At 37.4% G+C, this 19,645-nt stretch overlaps 1 protein-coding gene across 3 annotated transcripts in view; it reads left to right on the top strand.

The window, feature by feature from the left end:
* The window catches only part of DNM3 (dynamin 3), a 178,607-nt gene that overhangs the window by 42,815 nt on the left and 116,147 nt on the right, over window positions 1-19,645 (top strand). For 2 of the 3 annotated variants that reach the window (XM_035537314.1, XM_035537315.1), the window contains exons 13-14: window positions 2,991-3,039; window positions 11,417-11,530. In XM_035537314.1, the coding sequence (XP_035393207.1) occupies window positions 2,991-3,039; window positions 11,417-11,530 (163 nt within the window). Of the gene's footprint in view, window positions 1-2,990; window positions 3,040-4,693; window positions 4,724-11,416; window positions 11,531-19,645 lie in introns of all 3 variants that reach the window. The other variant, XM_050712395.1, reaches the window with a different exon arrangement.

Raw genomic sequence — 19,645 nt, 5'->3', positions numbered from 1 at the left:
CATAAGAGCGTTTGGAATCGTAACAGGTTTCGTCTACACGTGACGTTGGCAACAAAGATTGGCACCATAGTGATTGTTATATTATGGGCTATTCTAGTTAGCACTGTGAAGGAAGGTCTACATCTTTGACAGTATGACTTGAAGGTTTAAGACACAGAATTAATAAGCTGAGAAGGGAAAAAGCAAAACCAAGCACTGTTTGTGTTTGGTTTGAACAACTTTCTCCAATATTGTTTGCAGGTCCTGGATATCTCTATCAGTTCTCTTGACAAAAGACAGGATGTAGGAATGGTAGCTGGCCTTCTAGAGGTCAAGACGACAACCTGCCTGCTATTTACTTCTCTTCATCCTTTCCTGACAGGAAAAAGCCTGCTAAAAACACTTCATATATATTCATGGTGGGTGTTGTGACCTTGGGAAGTCACTGGTCCAACCTCCTGCTCAGGGAAGGGGCGATGTTAAGTTCAGACAAGTTTGCCTGGGGCTTTGTCCAATCGGATCCTGAAAACTTCCAAAAACAGAGATTTGCCAGCTACTCTATACAGCCTGTTCTGATGCCTGCCTCTCCTCACTATGAAAAGATGTTCCCTTGTGTCGAGTTGGAACCTCCCATGTTTTATAGCCTTGGATTGTGGAGTGCCAAGTACATCTGGAGCTATTTCAGTATGTCTCTCCCATGGAAATAAAACCTTCAGAATGCTGTTGCTTGAGCCTGTAGTTCAGTCTGTGGTTCTCAGTGCTTCATCTTTTCTAAGGAGTTAAAATGTCCCAGTTAAGTTTCTTGGGAAAGCTTCTTCCTCTTCTGCCAGTAGACGTGGAAATCCACAGCCCCTGTGCAAGAGGTGTGAGTAGATAACAAATGGCCTTCCACTTAGGTTCACTAATAACTGTAAGTCTAAACAAGTCTTTCCAGGGGTTGAAATTGATGGCTGGGCAAGTGCTTTTTGTTGACTTGTGGTCCACTGGGAGAGCAAGCTTGATTAACTAAGACCAATTTTAAGTGTAAAATTTATTTATGAGCTAAACAATAGAAAATACAGATTTTAGCCCGTAATCATAGTGTTGTTATAGCAATTATGTTAGAATTTGAAAATGAAATAAATTTGGGTAGCATACAGGCTTCTGCAGTATCCAAACATCCTGGACTGTAGCTTCCTCGGATTCCTTAGTGTTTCCTTTGGTTTGCTGAGTCTCCTAGCCAGCTGTCTCCTGTGACTGCAGCATTTTATAAGTGTAAGTCCTGTGAACCTTGCTCATAAGAATGAGCACAAGGTATTTCAATTTACCTTGAAGCATTGCGGGGCCTAAGACAGGTACAGTACTTCAGAAAGATTTAAGAAAGCCAATATTTAGAACAGCTTTGTGTAGTTATGATTTGATTTTGTTTCTTTTGGGTGAAATCTTAGAATATTAATACTTGTCACATTTAGCAGAATGAGTGGTAAAACGTTGGGATTGGGTTTGTTTCCCGTTGGTGTAACTCAAACACAGCTAAGTGATTCAATCTACGTGAGGGGTAATTTGTATTTAGAACAGCAAATAAAGAACCAATTGCTGGGCTATTGCTAAAAGATGTGGGTTTCTTAGTATGATGTTAGTTGTCTATTTAATTAACTTCCCTAAGGCAGTGAAGTGGGGGGAGAATAAAAAGAACACCCAAAGAATGGCAATGAGATTTTGTAAAGCCATATTGTATGTGCTTCTCAAACAACAGATGAGAATTGGTGAGGGATTAGTGCTGTATTTTCTTTATGCAGGTTATTTAATCATAATTTATGCACCCAAATTTATGCAATTCAGATGATGTACTGGAGACATGTGCTGTCATTTGGTCAAAAGTATCCGGGTGATTGAGAGCTAAGCCCAGTAAATAGGCACATGGAATAAGCATGGTTGTGGATCTTCTCACTGACAACATGTAGACTGCTGGTTTGATAGATTGTGGCCCTGAAGGCACGATCAGAGTTGGGACAGAGATGAGTTTGGTGCCCCAGCAATTCTTTGGATCAGCAGCTGTGCACAAAATAGTTTCAGCTTTGGGCCTGTAGGCTGTGATCCAAGCACATCTTTCTTTCCTACTCTTTCAGAGGAGTGTTTGTAGATGATCTAATACGTATGCTCTTTCGTCAGTTAATTAATGTCTGCTGAAATGGTATAATCTAATCCAAAGAAAACTTGCTGTCACCGGTTGCTGCTCTGGTAGTTGTGTAGCAAAGCCTGCTGCTTGAACACTTTTTCCCTCTTTCCAGCGGTACTGTAATTGTATGGCCTAACACTTAGAAGCCACACAACGCAAAGATTTTTAGAATTAATGGCAACTTGTGTGTTTGAGACAGGAGTGTGTTTTGTTTCAGGAGTTGAGATTACCAGAGTTCAAGCATTGAGGAAAATATTTTAAATATGTTTTAATTTCGAATGTGCTCTGCTCTTACAAGGTTCCAGCTTTTTGAACCAACTTTATGACAGCTTCATCCATTGGTTAAATTTACACCCTCACAGTGCATATAAATATTAGAATAATATTCAAAACAAACTGTCATGACAAAGCTATTAAGAAGCCTCCAGCAGGGGAGGATTTTGTTGTACTGCTCTAAATAACAGAAATGTCTCACTTTTCATCTCTTTTCTAATATTTATAGAGGCTAATGTTTCCAAAGTTACCCCCCATGAGCCATAATTTCTCTATGCTTTTAGAAACCTTTACTGATGTAAGTAGGATGTTGTTACAAAAGGAGATGATTAGTAGGAGCTGTCTGGTGTGCGTATCTCTTCTGTGCTAAGCAGGCAAATGTTCCTATAAGAGTAAGTAAGTTAAGTAAGAAAAGTAGTTGAAAAATGCACTTATATGCAATGATTTTATTGTGTTTCTTTGTTACACTAGCTTTCTGTGCTGGAATCATAAGTAACTATTACTACTAAAATCTGCTGCTCAGGAACTGGTTTAGTTTTTGAGTTCCTTCAGTATAACTTTTTTCCTCTGCTTTCCTTAGTGCCCAACAAAGAAGCAGTCAGGTTAACAAAAGTGCAGTGGGAAATCAGGTAGGCACCTTAACAGAGAATGGATAATGGCATGTGCAAGTTAATCCCAGCTGTCTGGTTTTCTTGGCTGCGTTTATTTTTTGTACATCCATAATTTACCTTTTCTGCTTGAAACATATATAAAATGCATCATCATCTCCTTTTTACTGAAGTTTTCAGAGCCACATGACTTTCATCGTTGTCATCATTTATTGTTTAAAAACCTGCTACTGTTTGCACTGCTGGTTGGTGCCTCCCCTCCCATGCCATTTAACACATCAAATCTTTCATGTTACACACAAATGTATTTTTTCATTAACTGCGAACTTGTGAATTTCAGAACCCAAAACCACCGGTGAGTACTTACTTGTGTGCGCTTTGTCATACAGTTATTTTTACTAGTTCTCACATGTTCACAGCTTAATAGCAATGAAGGGGCAATTCAGCAAGCAAAAACATTTTTGCTTTTACTTCTTTTGAAAGCTTTCAGTTGGCCTCACAAAGATGTTGACTATGTACCATTGTCCTCTCTCAGAGTAAACAAAGAATAACTGATTGTTGGTCTGAAATTAATTGCCATTTTCACTGCGATTCATTAGTAAAATCGGTTGGTTATTTCTTTTGATTCTATAATGATATGGGATTGATTCTGCAAGGTGCTAAGTGCTCATGAGCCTTGCTTCTTTTTTTGCTTTCATGCAGGCCAGGGGTACTTGGTACTTCAAAGGATCAATCCTTTTTTAATATGAAATGAAAAAAAATGAAAATGCTGCACCTTTGAGGATTTCTGCTCAATTTGAGGGTTTTGCAAGGTCTTAAACAGGAAAAAAATATTATGGAAGTAGTACACACCTTAAAGGGTTATAAAAAAAAAAAAAAATCTAGTAGAAAAGGCAAACTTTTTTTTTATAATCAGTTACCCACGTTGAATGTCTTCCTGATGTTTTCATGTATAATGTGGTCAAACAAAGCTCAGGAGGTGAAAAGTTAAGGTTTTCAAATGTGAGCATTAAGTGTTAAACCTGTGATTTCAGAAAATCTCCTACTGTGCTGTTGTAGATCAGAATTCTAGCACTTTTTGAAAACCCGGTCATTTTTTTGGGCATGGAAACCCAACCTATTCCTCCCACCAAGAAATTGCTAGTTATGTTTTAAAATGTTAGTCACAATAATCTCATTAACTTGAATATGATGGTTCCCCAGAGCCTGGCTAGCATGAGTGGCATTTTTGCTGTAATATATGGTTTGGGCTAAAATGAAAAAAAGTTGAAAGGTCTAAACACTGAAATGGCTTCAAAGACTTGTCTCTCCCGTCTGAGGAGAGACTTCCTTCTTATCTAGCTGTGCCGGAACATTTGTCAAACACAACAACTGTCATCACTTTAGAGTGTCCCTTAAAAGGAAAATCGACCAGTTATCTGACTCTTCAAAAATACACATATAAAATGAATGTTTTTTTTAATTAAATGAATGTTTTTTTCTCTAAAGAAGTGGAGAAGCAGCTTGGAGTTTTAAATTATATGTTGCAACTCGATTAGTTATTGATATAAAGGGCTTTGCTGAACCTTTTATTTGAAGATAATAAAGAGATGTTTGTAAGTTAATTGTTTGGAGTTGAAAAGAATGAGAAAATGTTTCTGAAATAAAACTTTACTTTTGCAATTTGCTATTTCAGGGAACCAATCTACCGCCTTCAAGGCAAATTGTACGAGCTAAGTTCTGTAAGCTTTATTGTTGCTTTTTCATTTAGCTTCTCGGAGGGCAAAGTTTGTCTCTAACTCATTGGTTTGTTTAATACTTGTTACTAAACTACTTAATGTGAAGCTGTTTTGTTTGTAACCTTTCCTCAACAAAGTATAATTGCAGTTCATCACTTAACTGCTACTAACCTGCTGTTACAACTATGAACAAATATAACTTAAAATGTTATAGAAAACTTTGGATAAAATTAATATGTTTATAATTGACCAAGCTTCTCAAACTAAAACGACTAATTTGATGTTTATTATATAACTGGAAAGCAGTATTTATCTGATGTAAGTGCTTTTGTTTATAGTAAATATTTTTTTGAAAGGTGGGCAAATTATAGTTTTTGGTAACCAAAATGAAGCTTTAGCTTTTGCTTAAATGAACATATTGTTTATGGGTACAGGTACTGTTATTGGTGTTTTGTTTTTACAAAGGAATTGCTTCTGATAGAGAAAGTGAATTTATTAATAAACTTAGAAATATCTAAAGTCTTTTTAGCATTCTTCTCATAGCACAAGGAGGATCAATATATCATGGACAGACTCCTTTCTAACCCTTCCAGCTCATGAGTAAATAAATGTGAATGCATTTAATATTACTAATTAGAATTAATTGTCTAAACAGCAGTTAATTTTATAACAAATTACTCCTGGTTTGGTGATGGTTAGATGTAAGAAGTAAATCCCTATCTTGTGCATTATTTGGTAATATCTTTGCTGAAAACATACCCATTTTTCCAGTTTGTTGCCATATTATCAAATTATATTAGTTAACATTTCAAGCAAACCTGAACTAAACTTACGTTCAGTAAAGGAAAAAGGATTAGGCAGCACTGATTCTAGCAGCAGCTGAATTCAGTCTCTCGAGAGATCGAGATCATTGTTTTCCCAAAATTATGAGGTGCTCATTTGCAATCACATTGATTTTCGTTTTGTCATTTGCTTTGAACTGGAATGGTACAGATAACTATTAACTGTTTCTGTGTATCTCAGAAATAAGGTGAGCTTGTTGTATTTTTGGAAGAAGTGTGATGCCAGTTCCTCTTAACATGTTTTTGCTCCCTTTTCCCCTACTACTAATTTATCCTCTCATGCTCAATCTTTGGCCTCTCTTTGTCTTTCCTTTGCTACCGCCTGAGGTTTTGACCTGACTCCACAAAGTTTCTTTTTAAGCCACAGGTTAGTCTGTCTTCTAATTTGCTTGAAATAATCAATGTAATGCTTGGTTTTACACAGCACACTAGCAAGATCTGGATCCTGAAGGCTGACCTACTCCTAACTGTTGTATTATGTATGTTGAGATTTGTTTTTTTAAACTCCCCTTCTTGATAAACCTTTGAAGACAAAGGTGTTATGATGTATGTGCCCTGTCCATACTACAATTTGCAAGAATGCAGATTACTCAAATTATAGAGGTTTATATGTCGTTTATTAAAACTGGTTTGTGTTTCTACTTCTATGGTAAAATCTGCTGCTGCACTTGAAGTAGCCCCTGTAATTGGAGAAGGTGATTAATCTGAACTATGAGTTTAATGTCACTGTCCAAGTGATTTGGAGATTTGGGTATGAAGGTTTTGTCTCCATTACAACGTTACACCCACAATCTGATTCATTTCCTCTGAACACAGGTAGGGTTCAGACCCCATCAGTTGACCTCAGCTATTGTGCTAATAAATAACTTTTTCTCTAGCAGCACCTTTTTATTTTATTTTTTTTCTTTTTAATTAATCCTGCTTCATTAACATAGTTTGCTGCTTCTGGTCTTCAGATACACTTCAATCAGTTTACCTTGCATGACTCAGGAAAAAAAAGTGTTTTCAGAATCTTTTAGAGCAAGTAGGTGGAAGTGGAAACTTGTGCCACACTTAGTGAGGGGGTCAAAAAAACATTACAAGGCTGTTCTGTTAAGAAATGCCAATGTTTCTGTAAAACATTCTAGAGGTGGTGCCTGTGGACAACAACATGATGCTAACTTTGAAATATCCTAGAATGAGAAATGCTACTGTTGAATTTTCATCTTTTCAAGACTAGAGAAATGCTGCTGTTCTAAATGACCTTTACTGATACTTATTTTTTAGGTTATCATTCCTTGGTGATTGACTTAATCACCTCAGTCTTCAACTACATTTGGAAGCATATTTCATTTTTTCACTGCAGAATGTTTTGCTTTGGTAAAGACTTAATTTTACTTTAAAGTAGAAGTGTGAACTTGGCCACTGCCATTATCTTTAAGTTATGTGATATATCTTTCAGGGAAGCAATGTCATTTCAAGATCTGTTCTGATGCTGAACACAGACAAGATGCATACATAATCTGATCAATTTTTATTCTGTTATTTAGCAGATTACAGTGAAATACTGTATTAGGCTTCTCCTCTAATCTGTTGTTCCTTTTTAATCTCTGCAGTGCAAGAATCTGTTTGAACCCAAAGAGTCAATAACTTGTAAGGATGCCTCAGAGTAGTTTCTGCAGGTTTTTTTTTGTTTGTTTTTTTTTTTTAAACCCTCAATGTGGTTACTATTTGGTAACACCTGCTGTGTCACAATGATGACAAGATGAAGTAGAGCAGTGCTGGGATTTGTGTTGCGTGTTCACAAGTATTTCAGTGGAGTAGCGTAACGTAACTTCAGTGGCGTTATGTTAATTCAACAAAATGCTATGTGTTGTGTGGTTGCTGAAGTAGCCAGTCTCATAATTTTCACACTTGTAATTCTCTCTGCCCAGCCAACTTTGCTTGTCTTTGCTTAAATCATCATTCAAACACTTCTTTGAAAGAGGTGGAATGCTTACTGAGTCTTTAATGTATTTCTTTCACAAATATCTTCTTTGGTTTAATGGCATTAGTAAGTCATATAGCAATACAGAAAATGCGCTTATATCAAATCCTGCTTTCCTGTTTATCCATGAAATGGTGGAGAATAAGAACAACAGATACGATTTCAGTTTTGTACAGCGGAACTATCAGAAAATGACTTCCTTCTGGCTTGTTCATGTGCTTTTGTACCCTCGAAGTTTCATTTTTCAGACACCCAGATTAGATATCAGGACCCTGAAGGAAGGAACTGTGTCATCTCTTGTTCATCCTGTACATGGAGTCCAACTACCGGTCAAAATATTGTCTTCACTAGCTTCTGGCAATACTCATATTTTTCGCCTTCCTGAGGTTCATAAATTGTGTCACTAATATCCGGTTTGTGCAGAGTGACACTTAGAAATATGATAGAAAATACTGCAATGGATCTCTTAAATCCAAACCAACCAGAAAATGAACTAGTGAAAACAATAATGAAAAACACTACCTTCATTTTCCATGCTGAGTACTGTACAACATAGCTAACAGGATAGTTTAAAAACACCAACAAAAAACATAATCAGAGGTTTCTACTTCAAAAAATCTCTTTAAAAATCCTTGCTGCTGACTGTCTATGGAAGGACATTTATTTCTTAAATATGTCTTGGGTTATCTTTTGAGAAGTTGGCTGGAATGTAAGGTGCTATTCAGTTCTTCTGGAAAGTAAAGCTGTTGCTTAAGGTCACTATGTTTTGCATTTACACCATGATCTGACATGTTGTTCTCCCCTGACCCCAACACTGGTACCGACTATTTTTAAAGTGTAGCTGTTTGTTGTCGGGGAAAAAAAAAAGTGCTTGGGAAATGTGAACAACTCAATGAAAAGAACTTGAAGTCTCACTGCTACTCCTTGGATATTACAGGACACCAAGATTGTCTTCGCTCCCATGGTGTTGCCTGGAACTGCTTCCAAGTATTTTGTATGATTATGATTTGTTGTAGTGTTCAGGGTATCTTAGAGCAGGCAGTACCCTGTTTTTCCAGAGGGGTATAGATAAGCAGTTCTAGCGATTTGCACGTGAAAAAATGTCCCCAAGATACTGCTCTATATTGCTCTTCGTGCCGAGTTGTGGGCGAATGACAGCTGCATCTAATCCTCCACACGCAGGATTTTTGAGGAAATAACTGGCAAATTCCTTCCTTTACAAGACAGTGACCAATGTTTGTATCAGCAAGTCAGCTTGTTTCTGTCCACACCCGGCAATGGTTAGGCATCTATGGGGAGATGTGTTGGACTGGAGCAAGAAGGTCTTTTGGAGCTATCGAGGTAGTCCCTACTTTAGAAAGGCAGTACAAAAAGCTTCATTACTTCTTAAACGGCTTGTATAGTTTAGATTTTAAAACCTTAGCTTAGCCTGTGCTGATTCCTCTAATGCAAATGTGTTCTGTTTAAATGGAGGAGTTCTGCAAAGCCTGTCGTAATGATGAGGGAAAGTCTTGACTGGCATATGCAGAGTACTACTTCTCATCCCTTTTGAAGCATTCATTACTTGTAAGGGTCTTGAGCCTGCTACTTAGGTGTTTCTCACTGTTAGCTTCTGGAAACCACCTCTTTATCCCCACTATGGCACCTGTCTTTAAGTCATTTACCTTTTTTAAGATTTGCATCCAAACCAGGCAGCCAAGGCCAGCACAATACTGAAAACTGTGCTTCTTGTATGTGATATGCTCTTTATTGGAAGCAACACAGCCTTTTAAATTGAGGGCAGCGTGGTTCAACAGTGTCCTCTGTTATCTCATCTTATTTGAGTTGCTTTGCAGCATGGGGATAAGCACCACCTTTGTGCATTTGCTGTGAAGTTGTATTTATTCTGCTGTACAAATAAAGCTCACCTTGTTGTGAGCCTAAGTTCAAATAGTTGGAGAACCTTAATCTCCTGGCTTTTTCCTAAAATTTCTTCCATTGGGCTGCATTTGTGTAGTTCAGCTCAGAAAAAAAGTGTAATTGGTTTGGTTCTACAACTTAGTCTGTATACTGAAGTGTACGGAAGGCCAGTACACTCATTTGGTAAATATGCCTGCTACATGTTTCCTGCTAAAATTTTGCTTCAATAAACAGTATAAAATGAGGATTTGATCGGTAATCCAACTCATATCAATATGTTTCCTTTAACTTGCACTCAGACAAGCATTCCATGTCTGTTTGTACACAATAATGCTGCCTCTCCACTTAGTGTTTTTTAAATGAACATGAATATTAAGAGCAATGACAAACTTCTGCAGAAACCTTTGCAGTACTGGCTCCTCCATCCAGTCTGCTCAGGCCATACCCTTGAGTCTCTCTACAGCAGTCACTTCCAGTTCTCTCATAGCTTACTGAGTCTTCAGAACCAAATCAGTTCTTAGTGATTAGCCCACAGGCTGTTTCTGGATCTTCAGTGGTTTCCTTACTTATGTTATGGCCTCATTGGACGAACCACTATCATCTTACTTGAAATAAAAGTGGTACTCTTCGATTATGTGCAGTACAAATATTTTTGCCAGTCAGGTGCAACTTCTAATCTCTTTCTTACTTGGGTTAGTTGTCAAACAACCCAGTCCCTTGCCGTGTGCAAACCCAAAACTGATTAAAATGAACGGTGAATGAAAGGGAATTCTGATTCTGAAACTTTTATGAATGATAAGGAATAGGTCATTGATATTGAATGGTTTTCCTTGGCTCTCTGTTGAAAATGAACTTACTAGTCTTGTCAAGTCCTATGGGACAAATGCCACAGCCTCAAATTTCCTGAAAAGCATGGAGAAGCATGTTCGATCACACCTGTGGGACTTTGAGGGAGTTCTTCTTTGAGCATTTCTTCTTTCCATCTCAATACTTCATAGGCAAGTAAAGGGTTTTCTGTGGGGAGAAACAGAACGGTCTGTGGTTGCATGCATCTGTGAGATTAGGTGAGTTCCATTTTCTTGTTCAAAGTACAATAGGAAGGAATGTTTGTTTGTTTGTATATCTATTGGAAAACAGTAAGTGTTCCAATAAAATTAAAAGTTTCTTTCTGCATGATCCATAAACCAGTTCTCTTGACTAGTCTCTCTTCTGCTTCATCTCTGGAGTTCTCATTCCTCGTAAGTTTTCTGTTGTCCCTCTTTCTCTGCACAATGTGGGCTCCCGGCCTTAGTATTTACAGGTATGCTTTCCTCTCTGTTCTTTCATCTTTGAGTTGTATCTATTTTCTTCAAGCTCCGCTTTTCCCATCTTTCCCTCAATTTTATTGCCCTCATAGGTTTTTTCTCTTCTATTTTTCTTTTCTACCTTATGAGAAGAAAATAGCTCTCATATACCTTTCCTTGCCACTTCCTATCTTAATTTCAAAGAGGACTCAGCTGTGGAAGACCCCTCTGCTTCTGCAAGTCCCCAGTGCGTGCAAGAAGCTACTTGCTTCCCCAGAAAGTAGGTGCTGTTCCCAGCTTCCAAGTTCAGAAATGACCTTAATAGTTACACTAGTATAGTATGAATAGTCGTATGTAAATTGTATGGACTTTTACTTGTGTTATTATGCAGCAAATAAATATCTTTAAGTTTACATTATCCTTAGTTCATTCATTCTTGTTGTCACTACAAAATGGTAGGTTAGGTTTCTCTCTTTCTCCAGTGTTTTGACTGAGTATGTTATTTTCGCTTTATTTTTTCCTGAATGACAGGAACCTGAAAAAACTGTTTTGAATTTGCTGGACTGAAAAAAAAAAGTACCTAATCTTGTTTTATTTAGCAAGTATTTTTTTTAAAATCATGAATGCTGCAGGTGAATTACATTACATGAATAAAGAACTTAACTTGTGCCTGACTGCACCTCTGCACAGGTCATCCGGAAAGGCTGGCTGACCATCAACAATATCGGCATCATGAAAGGAGGATCCAAGGAATATTGGTTCGTCCTAACTGCAGAAAGCCTGTCCTGGTATAAAGATGATGAGGTAAGGAATGAACAACTTTTGTCTATTGCAAGAAACAATATTTACTCACTCTTCTGCTACCAGCTTAAAATATTAAATCAGCTTGCAGTGACCTGAAAGAATGGTTTAAGGTTTTACCTGTGTCCATTAAATTTTCAATTTTTGATTCACAGAGAATACTGACTAAGACTTCTGTCAAAACGTTAGTAACAAATATAGGGTGTTGTGTGAAGTGTTTTTTTTTTTTTTTTTTTCAGTTTTTGTTTTTTGTGTTTTTGGGGAGGTGTAATGCCTAGGCACAGTTACTCTTCAAAGTAATTCCAGCAGTTGATTTAGTAATAACAACTGCTCTTTGACCTTGTATTCTGAGAGGCTGAAAAGCCTGACTGCAGAGTTCTGTAGCCAACCATTATGGCTGTTCAAATTTGCTACTGAAAAGCCAGAAAATGCATCTTGCTAAGAAATGTTGGTGCGAATTATTAAGTCTGAGGAGAGTAATAAGATAACTGGAAAAAGCAGTTCCATGGTAAACAGGAAGTCCAGGTACATCTATTCGATATGTTGTTAGGCAACTTTGGGAACCACTTTTTTTTTTTGCTAGTCTGTTCTGCGTAGTCCTTTTTTCCAACAATGTTAGCAATGGCATCTTCAACCAAAACTCAAAGGTAGTTCTATTGTGGTATTTATGATGAGTTAGTTACTTCAGTAATACTGCTGATGGTGGAAGTTGTGCTGGTCAGTAAAGTTGTGGTTTTTTAATCAGTAGTCATTTGGGCATTTTAAGTAGATTATAAGATTGATGGATAAATTAGGTTAACATTGAAGATCTAGCCTCTAGATCTTGCCCCTTGCCCCTTTATTTAAGGTTTACAGGGATTCAAATGTATTTACTGTAACAGGAAAATAATTACATGTCAGTCAGAGGAGAGGAGCCAAGTGCTAGGTCAAGAGAAGAAGTTTTATTCTTAGATTATTGAAATACAACTTGAAGTATTTTACTGTAGCATCGTAAAATAAAAAGAAATGCCAAGGTGCCCTTATGAATGTCAAAATTTTGAAGCTGTTGTTTTTTTCTGATTCACCTTGAATCTATTAGAAGATAGTGTCTTAGACTTGGTACAGGTAACTAACTCTATAGGTAAGTGATGTGGTGAAAGCAGCACCCTTTCCTATATTCAATCTCAAGCGCTTGGAGATGCATCTAAAATGTGTCATGGCAACTTCTGAGGTAGTGTTGGTGGTGTTTTTTTTGAGTCTGATCTTTGTCTAGTGGGAAATGTAAAAGTTCCTCAGAATATTTAATGTTGTGTAGGGGAGGGCATTCCATAAGGTAACTGTTCTGTTTTCATGGTCTGTTAGAGAGAGTCACCTGGAAATCCTGGAATAGTACGTGGAGGGAATTGGCTGCTGTATGATTTCAATATGCACATTAAAAAAAAAAAAAAAAAGCAACAACAACATTTGTGTTTGAGAGTCATGAAAATATCAGTAGTTCATTTAGGCCAATAGGGGAGATCAGTCAGGAATTTCTTTCAGTAGTAAGAAGGTAATGGCATAGTATTCCATGTTTTGCTGGTGGAAGAGGTTCCTTGTTAAGTACAGATTTGCTGTGTAATTTGGTTATTCTGAACTAGGAATAAGTTATGCTGTCTTATTTATTTATTTTATTGCTTCAGGACCTTTCCCAGTAGGACTTAAAAATTAACCAGATGTGTTTTAGATGCTTTCTGAAGATGGTCAAAGCCACAGCTTGAACATGAGGTTAATCAACGGACCAGTGACTTGTTTCAGAAACAAAACTACTGGCTTCTGAAAATAAAGCAGCAAATATTTAGTCTCCTGGCTGGATTCCAATTTGTATAATTGCATTTGGTGTCCTTAAAATGTTCTCCTCACTTTCAGCTTGGTTTGGTAGTTGTCACATCCTGTTCTTGGATCGTTCTTGAAAAGGCTGCATGCTCTTGTATCTCCACCCTGGTAAGATATGTAGTCTTCAGCGATGTGTGAAGTGATACCCATGTTTACGTGTCTGGACTGTGCCCGGCTCTGTACGGGTGCGCACGCTGCGAGGTCGCAGGGAGTTCAGGTCCCCTGCGCCTCCCACATGGGGACCAGTCGCTGCTGCCGTCCTTACAGGGTAGCAGGAGCCTCTCCTTGCGGCTGGGGAGGATGCAGCAAGTCTGGTCTCACCTCTGTTCTCCTAAGCAGTTGGCCAGCCACAGAGTTCATTCCCTCTGCGCTTCTACCCCTGAGTAAGGAATGCTGCAGCTTCTTGTGCACCAGAGAGCTCTGACAATGTTCTGTACAAAGCCACAGCGCTTGCTGGGACTTTTAGGGCTGTGTACCCCCTCTGCTGTAAGCTGAGCCTGTTTTGTATAGTCTGGAATTTACTCTGAGATGAAAATCACTCTCTGAATGCGAGTAGTTGCTTGCTAGTGCCATTAGGAGGATGTAAATTATTTCCCTTATTTGTGAGTTGTGGCTTCTGTAGCAGAGAATGCAGTCGAATGCATTTTGAGGCAGAAGATTTCAAAATTTATTTTATGATATCAGCATTAAAAAAAAAAGAAACCAATTGTTTCTTTTGTTCCTTATTGACATGGTTTTGCTGCTGCTCAAACATACAACGGGATTTTAATGCTTGATGAGATGGGAATCAGTGCCTAAGAATGCTTTTTAGTTTTGTAGTTGTGGATCAGTGTGGGTAAAGCAGTTGTACTATTAGTTATGTGAATACTCATCTGAATTAGTTTCTGATCCTGCATACAGTTGCTTGTGTTCAGAAATTTGTTGCGTGACCGTGACTTTGTGCTTTTCCACTCGCTTAAAATGAAGCGTGGAAAATGTTGTGTGCTGCTTTGAGACTTGTAAATAAGTGCAACGTTAGGACCTTCATTCATCTCGCAAATACAGTTTGCTTTAGTAGAGTATCCCATGTAATCACTAGCTGAAGTGTTATGAGGCATACCTACCAAAAAAAACCTAATTCTGAACGCCTTAGCTCTGAGTTGTTACTGCTTTTAGTAGCACAAAAAGCTGTACGTTTTTGTGCTCAGGCTTGTTTGGGAGTCAACCTGCAAATGTGAAGTTTCTGAATTAGCCGCTTCTACGTGGACGTGGAACACCATTGTAGCCTGAGAATCAAAAAGCTCCTTATCGTAAACAGAAGGATAGCGTTTGTAAAGCAATGTAGCGTTTTTACAGGGCATGGTCTGAGAATTTAATATAGTATTCTTTCCAAAGCATCCAGAGATTTCAGTGGCGTTACTGGTGCACAAAGGATGCCAAGCTGGGCTCTAGGATAAGCACTTTTCAAAGTGAGAAATTTTTGTTTATTTGAAAAACCTTTTTTTCTTATTTCCCAATCAAATATTTCCTTTTTGCTTCAATAATAGTAAAGGGCAGTATCAAGTTATAGATGCAGTTCAGATTATAATTTCACAGCATATTCCCAATTCTGCGTGGTTTGGGAGGGAGGCATGAAAATAAGTAAGGAGGTAACAGCGAGAAGGGGAGAAGTTTCTCTAGGCTCTACCATCGTGTTTGTTTCTAGGATTAACTTGCCACACAGTAAGCTGTGCTGGGCTGCGATGGCTAACAGGGATGTTAGTGATTTTTATACCGCTGGGAGCCTACTAGCGCCAGTCGCTCAAGTTTTGGGGCTGAGAAGGGTAGGGGTGTTTTGTTCTCCCATTTACAACGGTGCCGCAAAGCTGCGTACAAATAAAACTTCTCGTTAGTGAGTTAATCAGAACAACTAGGAAAAGAGTACTATAGAAAGCACAGTAAAAATTTCAGCAGTGGGTTTTATTGTCTTTTATAGGCACTGTTGCTTTGTCTCTAGGTGGGTCGCAGTACGCGGCTTGGTCACTGACCGACCGGCTGAGATCCAGAGCGGGCTCTTGGCTGTAGCTCGTGGTGAAGATGCTCTGGGGTGTGAGAGCTGTTTCCCACTGGCCGGCTGTCATTCAGGCTGGGTTGTCATGTGACTGCCTGTCTGTGCCTGCTGTACAGGTGAGAGGATGTTCTGCACAGCAAGTGTAGACAGGCAGACACATGACAACTCCGTCCAGCCAGTCCCTTGGAGCCATCACCGCTGGTGCGGATCGCTTTGAACCAGTCCGGTTTGGGGGGCTTTGTTGGGGGGAGCACACATAACAGAAGTAAACTTTAAAGCATTGGGAGCTGTAGGACAAGAACATAGTTCGATTTTATTCGGAAAATAAGCATCTCAGTACATTGGTTGGCATCGTGCTGACATGTATCAGAAGTGATTTCAACAGAGTGGTCACACTGAACATTTGTGAAAACAAAAAGAATCGAAACCGAGGTTTATTTTCTGTGCAGCTTGTACAGGAGTCTGCCTGCATACTGGACTCACACATAGTAATTTAACCAGATGTTTTTACTCTTCTTGGAAGCACAGAAATACTGAAGTTCAAGATAAAGGATATGTTTATACAGTACATATTTTCTAGGAGCAGATAAGTACAATAATCTTGCATGTTAAAAATAAATAAAAATCTTTCTGTGTAAATGGAGACAAAATTTTGCACATTAACCCAGTTAAGGGGAATGTGCTGGAAAGAAAACCGGTTGCGTTTTATATCAATTTTGCTAAAATGGGAGAGCTATACACTTATCACGACATATTTCTTATTTCATTTTGCTTTGCATATTATTTCAATCTAGCTTTCTCTCAAAATCCATGCTTTATAAGGAAACATTTGTAGAGGTTCAATAAGTTTTTCAGTTAAATATTAGAAAAACAGTGCATGCAAATAGTATCATTTTACATCACAAGACGTGGTATTTTGCTAAACTTTGCTCTGTACAGAATACACACAGTAAATGCAATCCAATTTTGCAATGACGTTTACACTATCATGAGGCTGTTTCAAAAGGTATAAGCACATTGGAAGCATAAAAGGGGTGGATAAGAAACAGTTGTACTGCTTTTTTCTACATATTAAAGGATTCTGTTTTATAATGGTGTTCTTAAATCTCCGTTGCTCACTAGTGCCACCATAGGTAAACAACAAATTTGTGCTTTCAAATCCTTCTCAAGCATATCCTTTACGGAATAGTAGCAAAACGCTTTTTAAGTTCTAGCCTGAGAGCTGGTTATAGAAGGGAGGAATTTACCAAAGGGCTGATGCTGTGGATAGTGCTGAGGTTTAAATTAGTCCAGTAATAAATTAATAAGCAGTTATTTTGGTGCTCTAGCTCCAATCATTATTTTGCCCTAAAGAAAAAGACATTTTGGCTAATATACGATCTCAAGTATGCAAATTAAGGATATCAATTATGTGACTAAATTATATCAATTTTCAATGAAACTAACAAGATAGAAGAACATATCTTAAAAAATTAATCAAACGCAAAACATGGCTCGCTATTGCAGACATTATAAATTATTTCCAAGGCATGAAATATGCTTCCTTGGATTTTGTAACATGCTTGATTAAAATTTTACTTAGAACTACAGAAATACCAGTGTATGCTTTAAGTTGGCACATCTTCCTACCCACATGACCATTTTAAAGAAAAAAGTGTCAAATAGAAGTACTTTTAAAGCAAAAATAAAACAGTGCTTCTTTTATAGGTTTCATCAAATTTAATTTGGGAGAAAAATTAGCTCTCAGTTTATCCATTATGATCTTTGAAACAGCAAATAGTGGTACAGTAAAAAATCAGTGGCAAACTATTGTTTAACAAGATGGGGAGAATGAAAATATGCGTTAATAATTAACAGGTTTTTCTATTAACTGTTATCAGGAAACTTGTGCTGGGAGTACAAGTTGTAAGTGGAAAGCTTGAGCGGTCTTTCTAATAACTGTACACAAAGAAAATTCATCAGGGAAGCAGCAAGTGGCTTTACGTTCTTAGCTGAGGCAAATTTATTTTGCCTTCAATTAATTCATTGGGTACTACTAAGGTATCTCTACCTGTTCTTTATTGAAAAGCTGATATTCCTTTAAAGTTGGTATTTTAGTTGATTTGATAAAAGGGCTAAATGTTTGTGTTTTTTATTTCATTTATTCGTTAAGTCAGTAGAGGGCTTATGAATATTTTAGAATACTTGTAACAAATTCCAATGTAATATTTCCAGAAACCTATCTCAAGGACCCGGCTTTAAATATTGGTAGCTTGGATATTAAATTGAGGATTATATTCTCTCCAGCTGTGATCAGGACTTCTTATTTAAGGGGAAGTTGTTATTTTTAGATACTGTTTTGCAGTGCAGCATAAAATGCAGCACAGAAGTACAGTAGCATTATTCAGGAAAGTTTCTTAACTCTGGTATTTCCTGTGTTTTAGTAGCTTTAAGCCTGATCCTTAGTATTATTTTAGTTTTTGTTAAAATGAAGTGCAGTTCAGGAAGCAAAGCCTTCTGCAAGTAAAAGTTAATTTATGCCCTTGATAACACTTACAAAAAAAAAAAAAAAAAAAAGGCCTAAGATTTACAATTTTATTTTCCAATCTGTTTAATATCTTTTGATTTACAGATAAAAATCGCATCGTTTAACACTATTTAGGAGCTTGGAATTGTTTGTAAGAATTTCACTATTTTAATTATATTTTCTACCTAGCAGTCATACTTGGGTGGTCTGCAGAAGTGTCTGTGGATGCACAGTGATGGTACAGGAAGAGGGGCGAGGAGTATGGAGAAGAGAGCAGCGTCTTTTAGTCTTCTGGAAATATAGATGCGTTTAATTGCACTGGTAATTGTAATACAGAAGACAACGTGCAACCTGATGGCAAGGCTGAAAAATGGTAAATGCCTTTTTTAAAGAATTTTTTCTTGCCTTTTGGTTGCTTATTTGCTCTATATTTCTTTAAAGTTGGGTGACTTCCCCCTGCGCTGCTTCACTTATTTTAAACATTTAAGGAATATATAAAAAAAGAAGCTAGAAATATTTTTCTCCCTCTTCCCTATTTAATTTTGTTGATTGTACTAAAAAATTATGCCCCTCCAAAGATGAAAGAAGATCCATTATATTGAAACGTTGACCTCTTTAAATGTTCATACTGGCTTTAATTTGCCCTTTTTTTTTTTTTTTTTTTGGCATTCTGTGGTAACAAGAATCATATCTTTTAACTCACATAACGGGTTTAAGCACTGGTATCCTGATTGCACAAAACTCTCTCCGTGATTTAGCATGTATTCAACTTGCTAATATTTGCTAGTATTTTTTGTCATTGCAAAAAGTAATCAAAAAGTCATTGCAAAAAGTCATGAAAAAATGGTATGCAGCTATCTTGTCTTTATTGGCATGCATGTTTAAAACCTATTTTTTATAACTGTGGAAATCTGCTATGATTATGATCAACTAGAATTTGTTTCATCTAAAACAGCACTATTTTAAGAATCAGAGAATCACTTAATTCACTTTGAAAATGTTTTGCTTACTGAGCCGAAGTAGTTATACTTCCTTATTCATTGCTAACAATGCAGGCTTTCTTTCTCTATCTGCTGCTTTGCGCACTGCAATCCCCCCTCCCCTCCCTTTCCAAGCCCCAAGCCAAGGGGGCCTCCTAGATCTCAGCCTTACAGTCTAAAAATGTAACTTTGAAGAGCCATGGGTGTATGGGAGGGGAATCACTTCCTAAATCCAGAAAGGTCATTTAAAATAAAGATTAATGCAAATAGCAGACTAGAGATAAGAGAAACACTGGTTCCATATGTTTTCATTGTCCTTGCTTACATAGCAGAAGCTGACACAAGCTATCTTTAACGCTGCTTTCATTAAAAGCTTATTACTGACTGGATAACAATACTTTCTTAATTTCTAGATCAGAATTATAAAAAAATATTAAGTGGCTATGCAAATAAGCAACAGACTAAAAAAAATTTGCAAGCGATCATTTTACCCTTGAAAGCATAACTGAGCAAGTTTCTCGATGCGACTTGAAAGCCATTTTCCTACTGCTTAAACAAAATCTGTCACAAAACTTTTCAGGTTTGCTATGCCTAAAACAGCAATCAGACTTAAAGATTCAGAAATATTAATGCAAGTCTGAATCTGATTCCATTATTTTAATTTCTTCCTGTGTCTTCAGATTTGCTATTAATAATTACATTTAACTGTCTTGTAATTTCACTTTAAAGCAGAACGAGAGCAAAACTTCCTT

This window comes from Cygnus atratus, chromosome 8 (genome assembly GCF_013377495.2).
Source record: "Cygnus atratus isolate AKBS03 ecotype Queensland, Australia chromosome 8, CAtr_DNAZoo_HiC_assembly, whole genome shotgun sequence".
NCBI lineage: Eukaryota > Metazoa > Chordata > Aves > Anseriformes > Anatidae > Cygnus > Cygnus atratus.
Note: the sequence above shows the minus strand (reverse complement) of the source record. Positions and strands in the feature narration are given on the sequence as shown.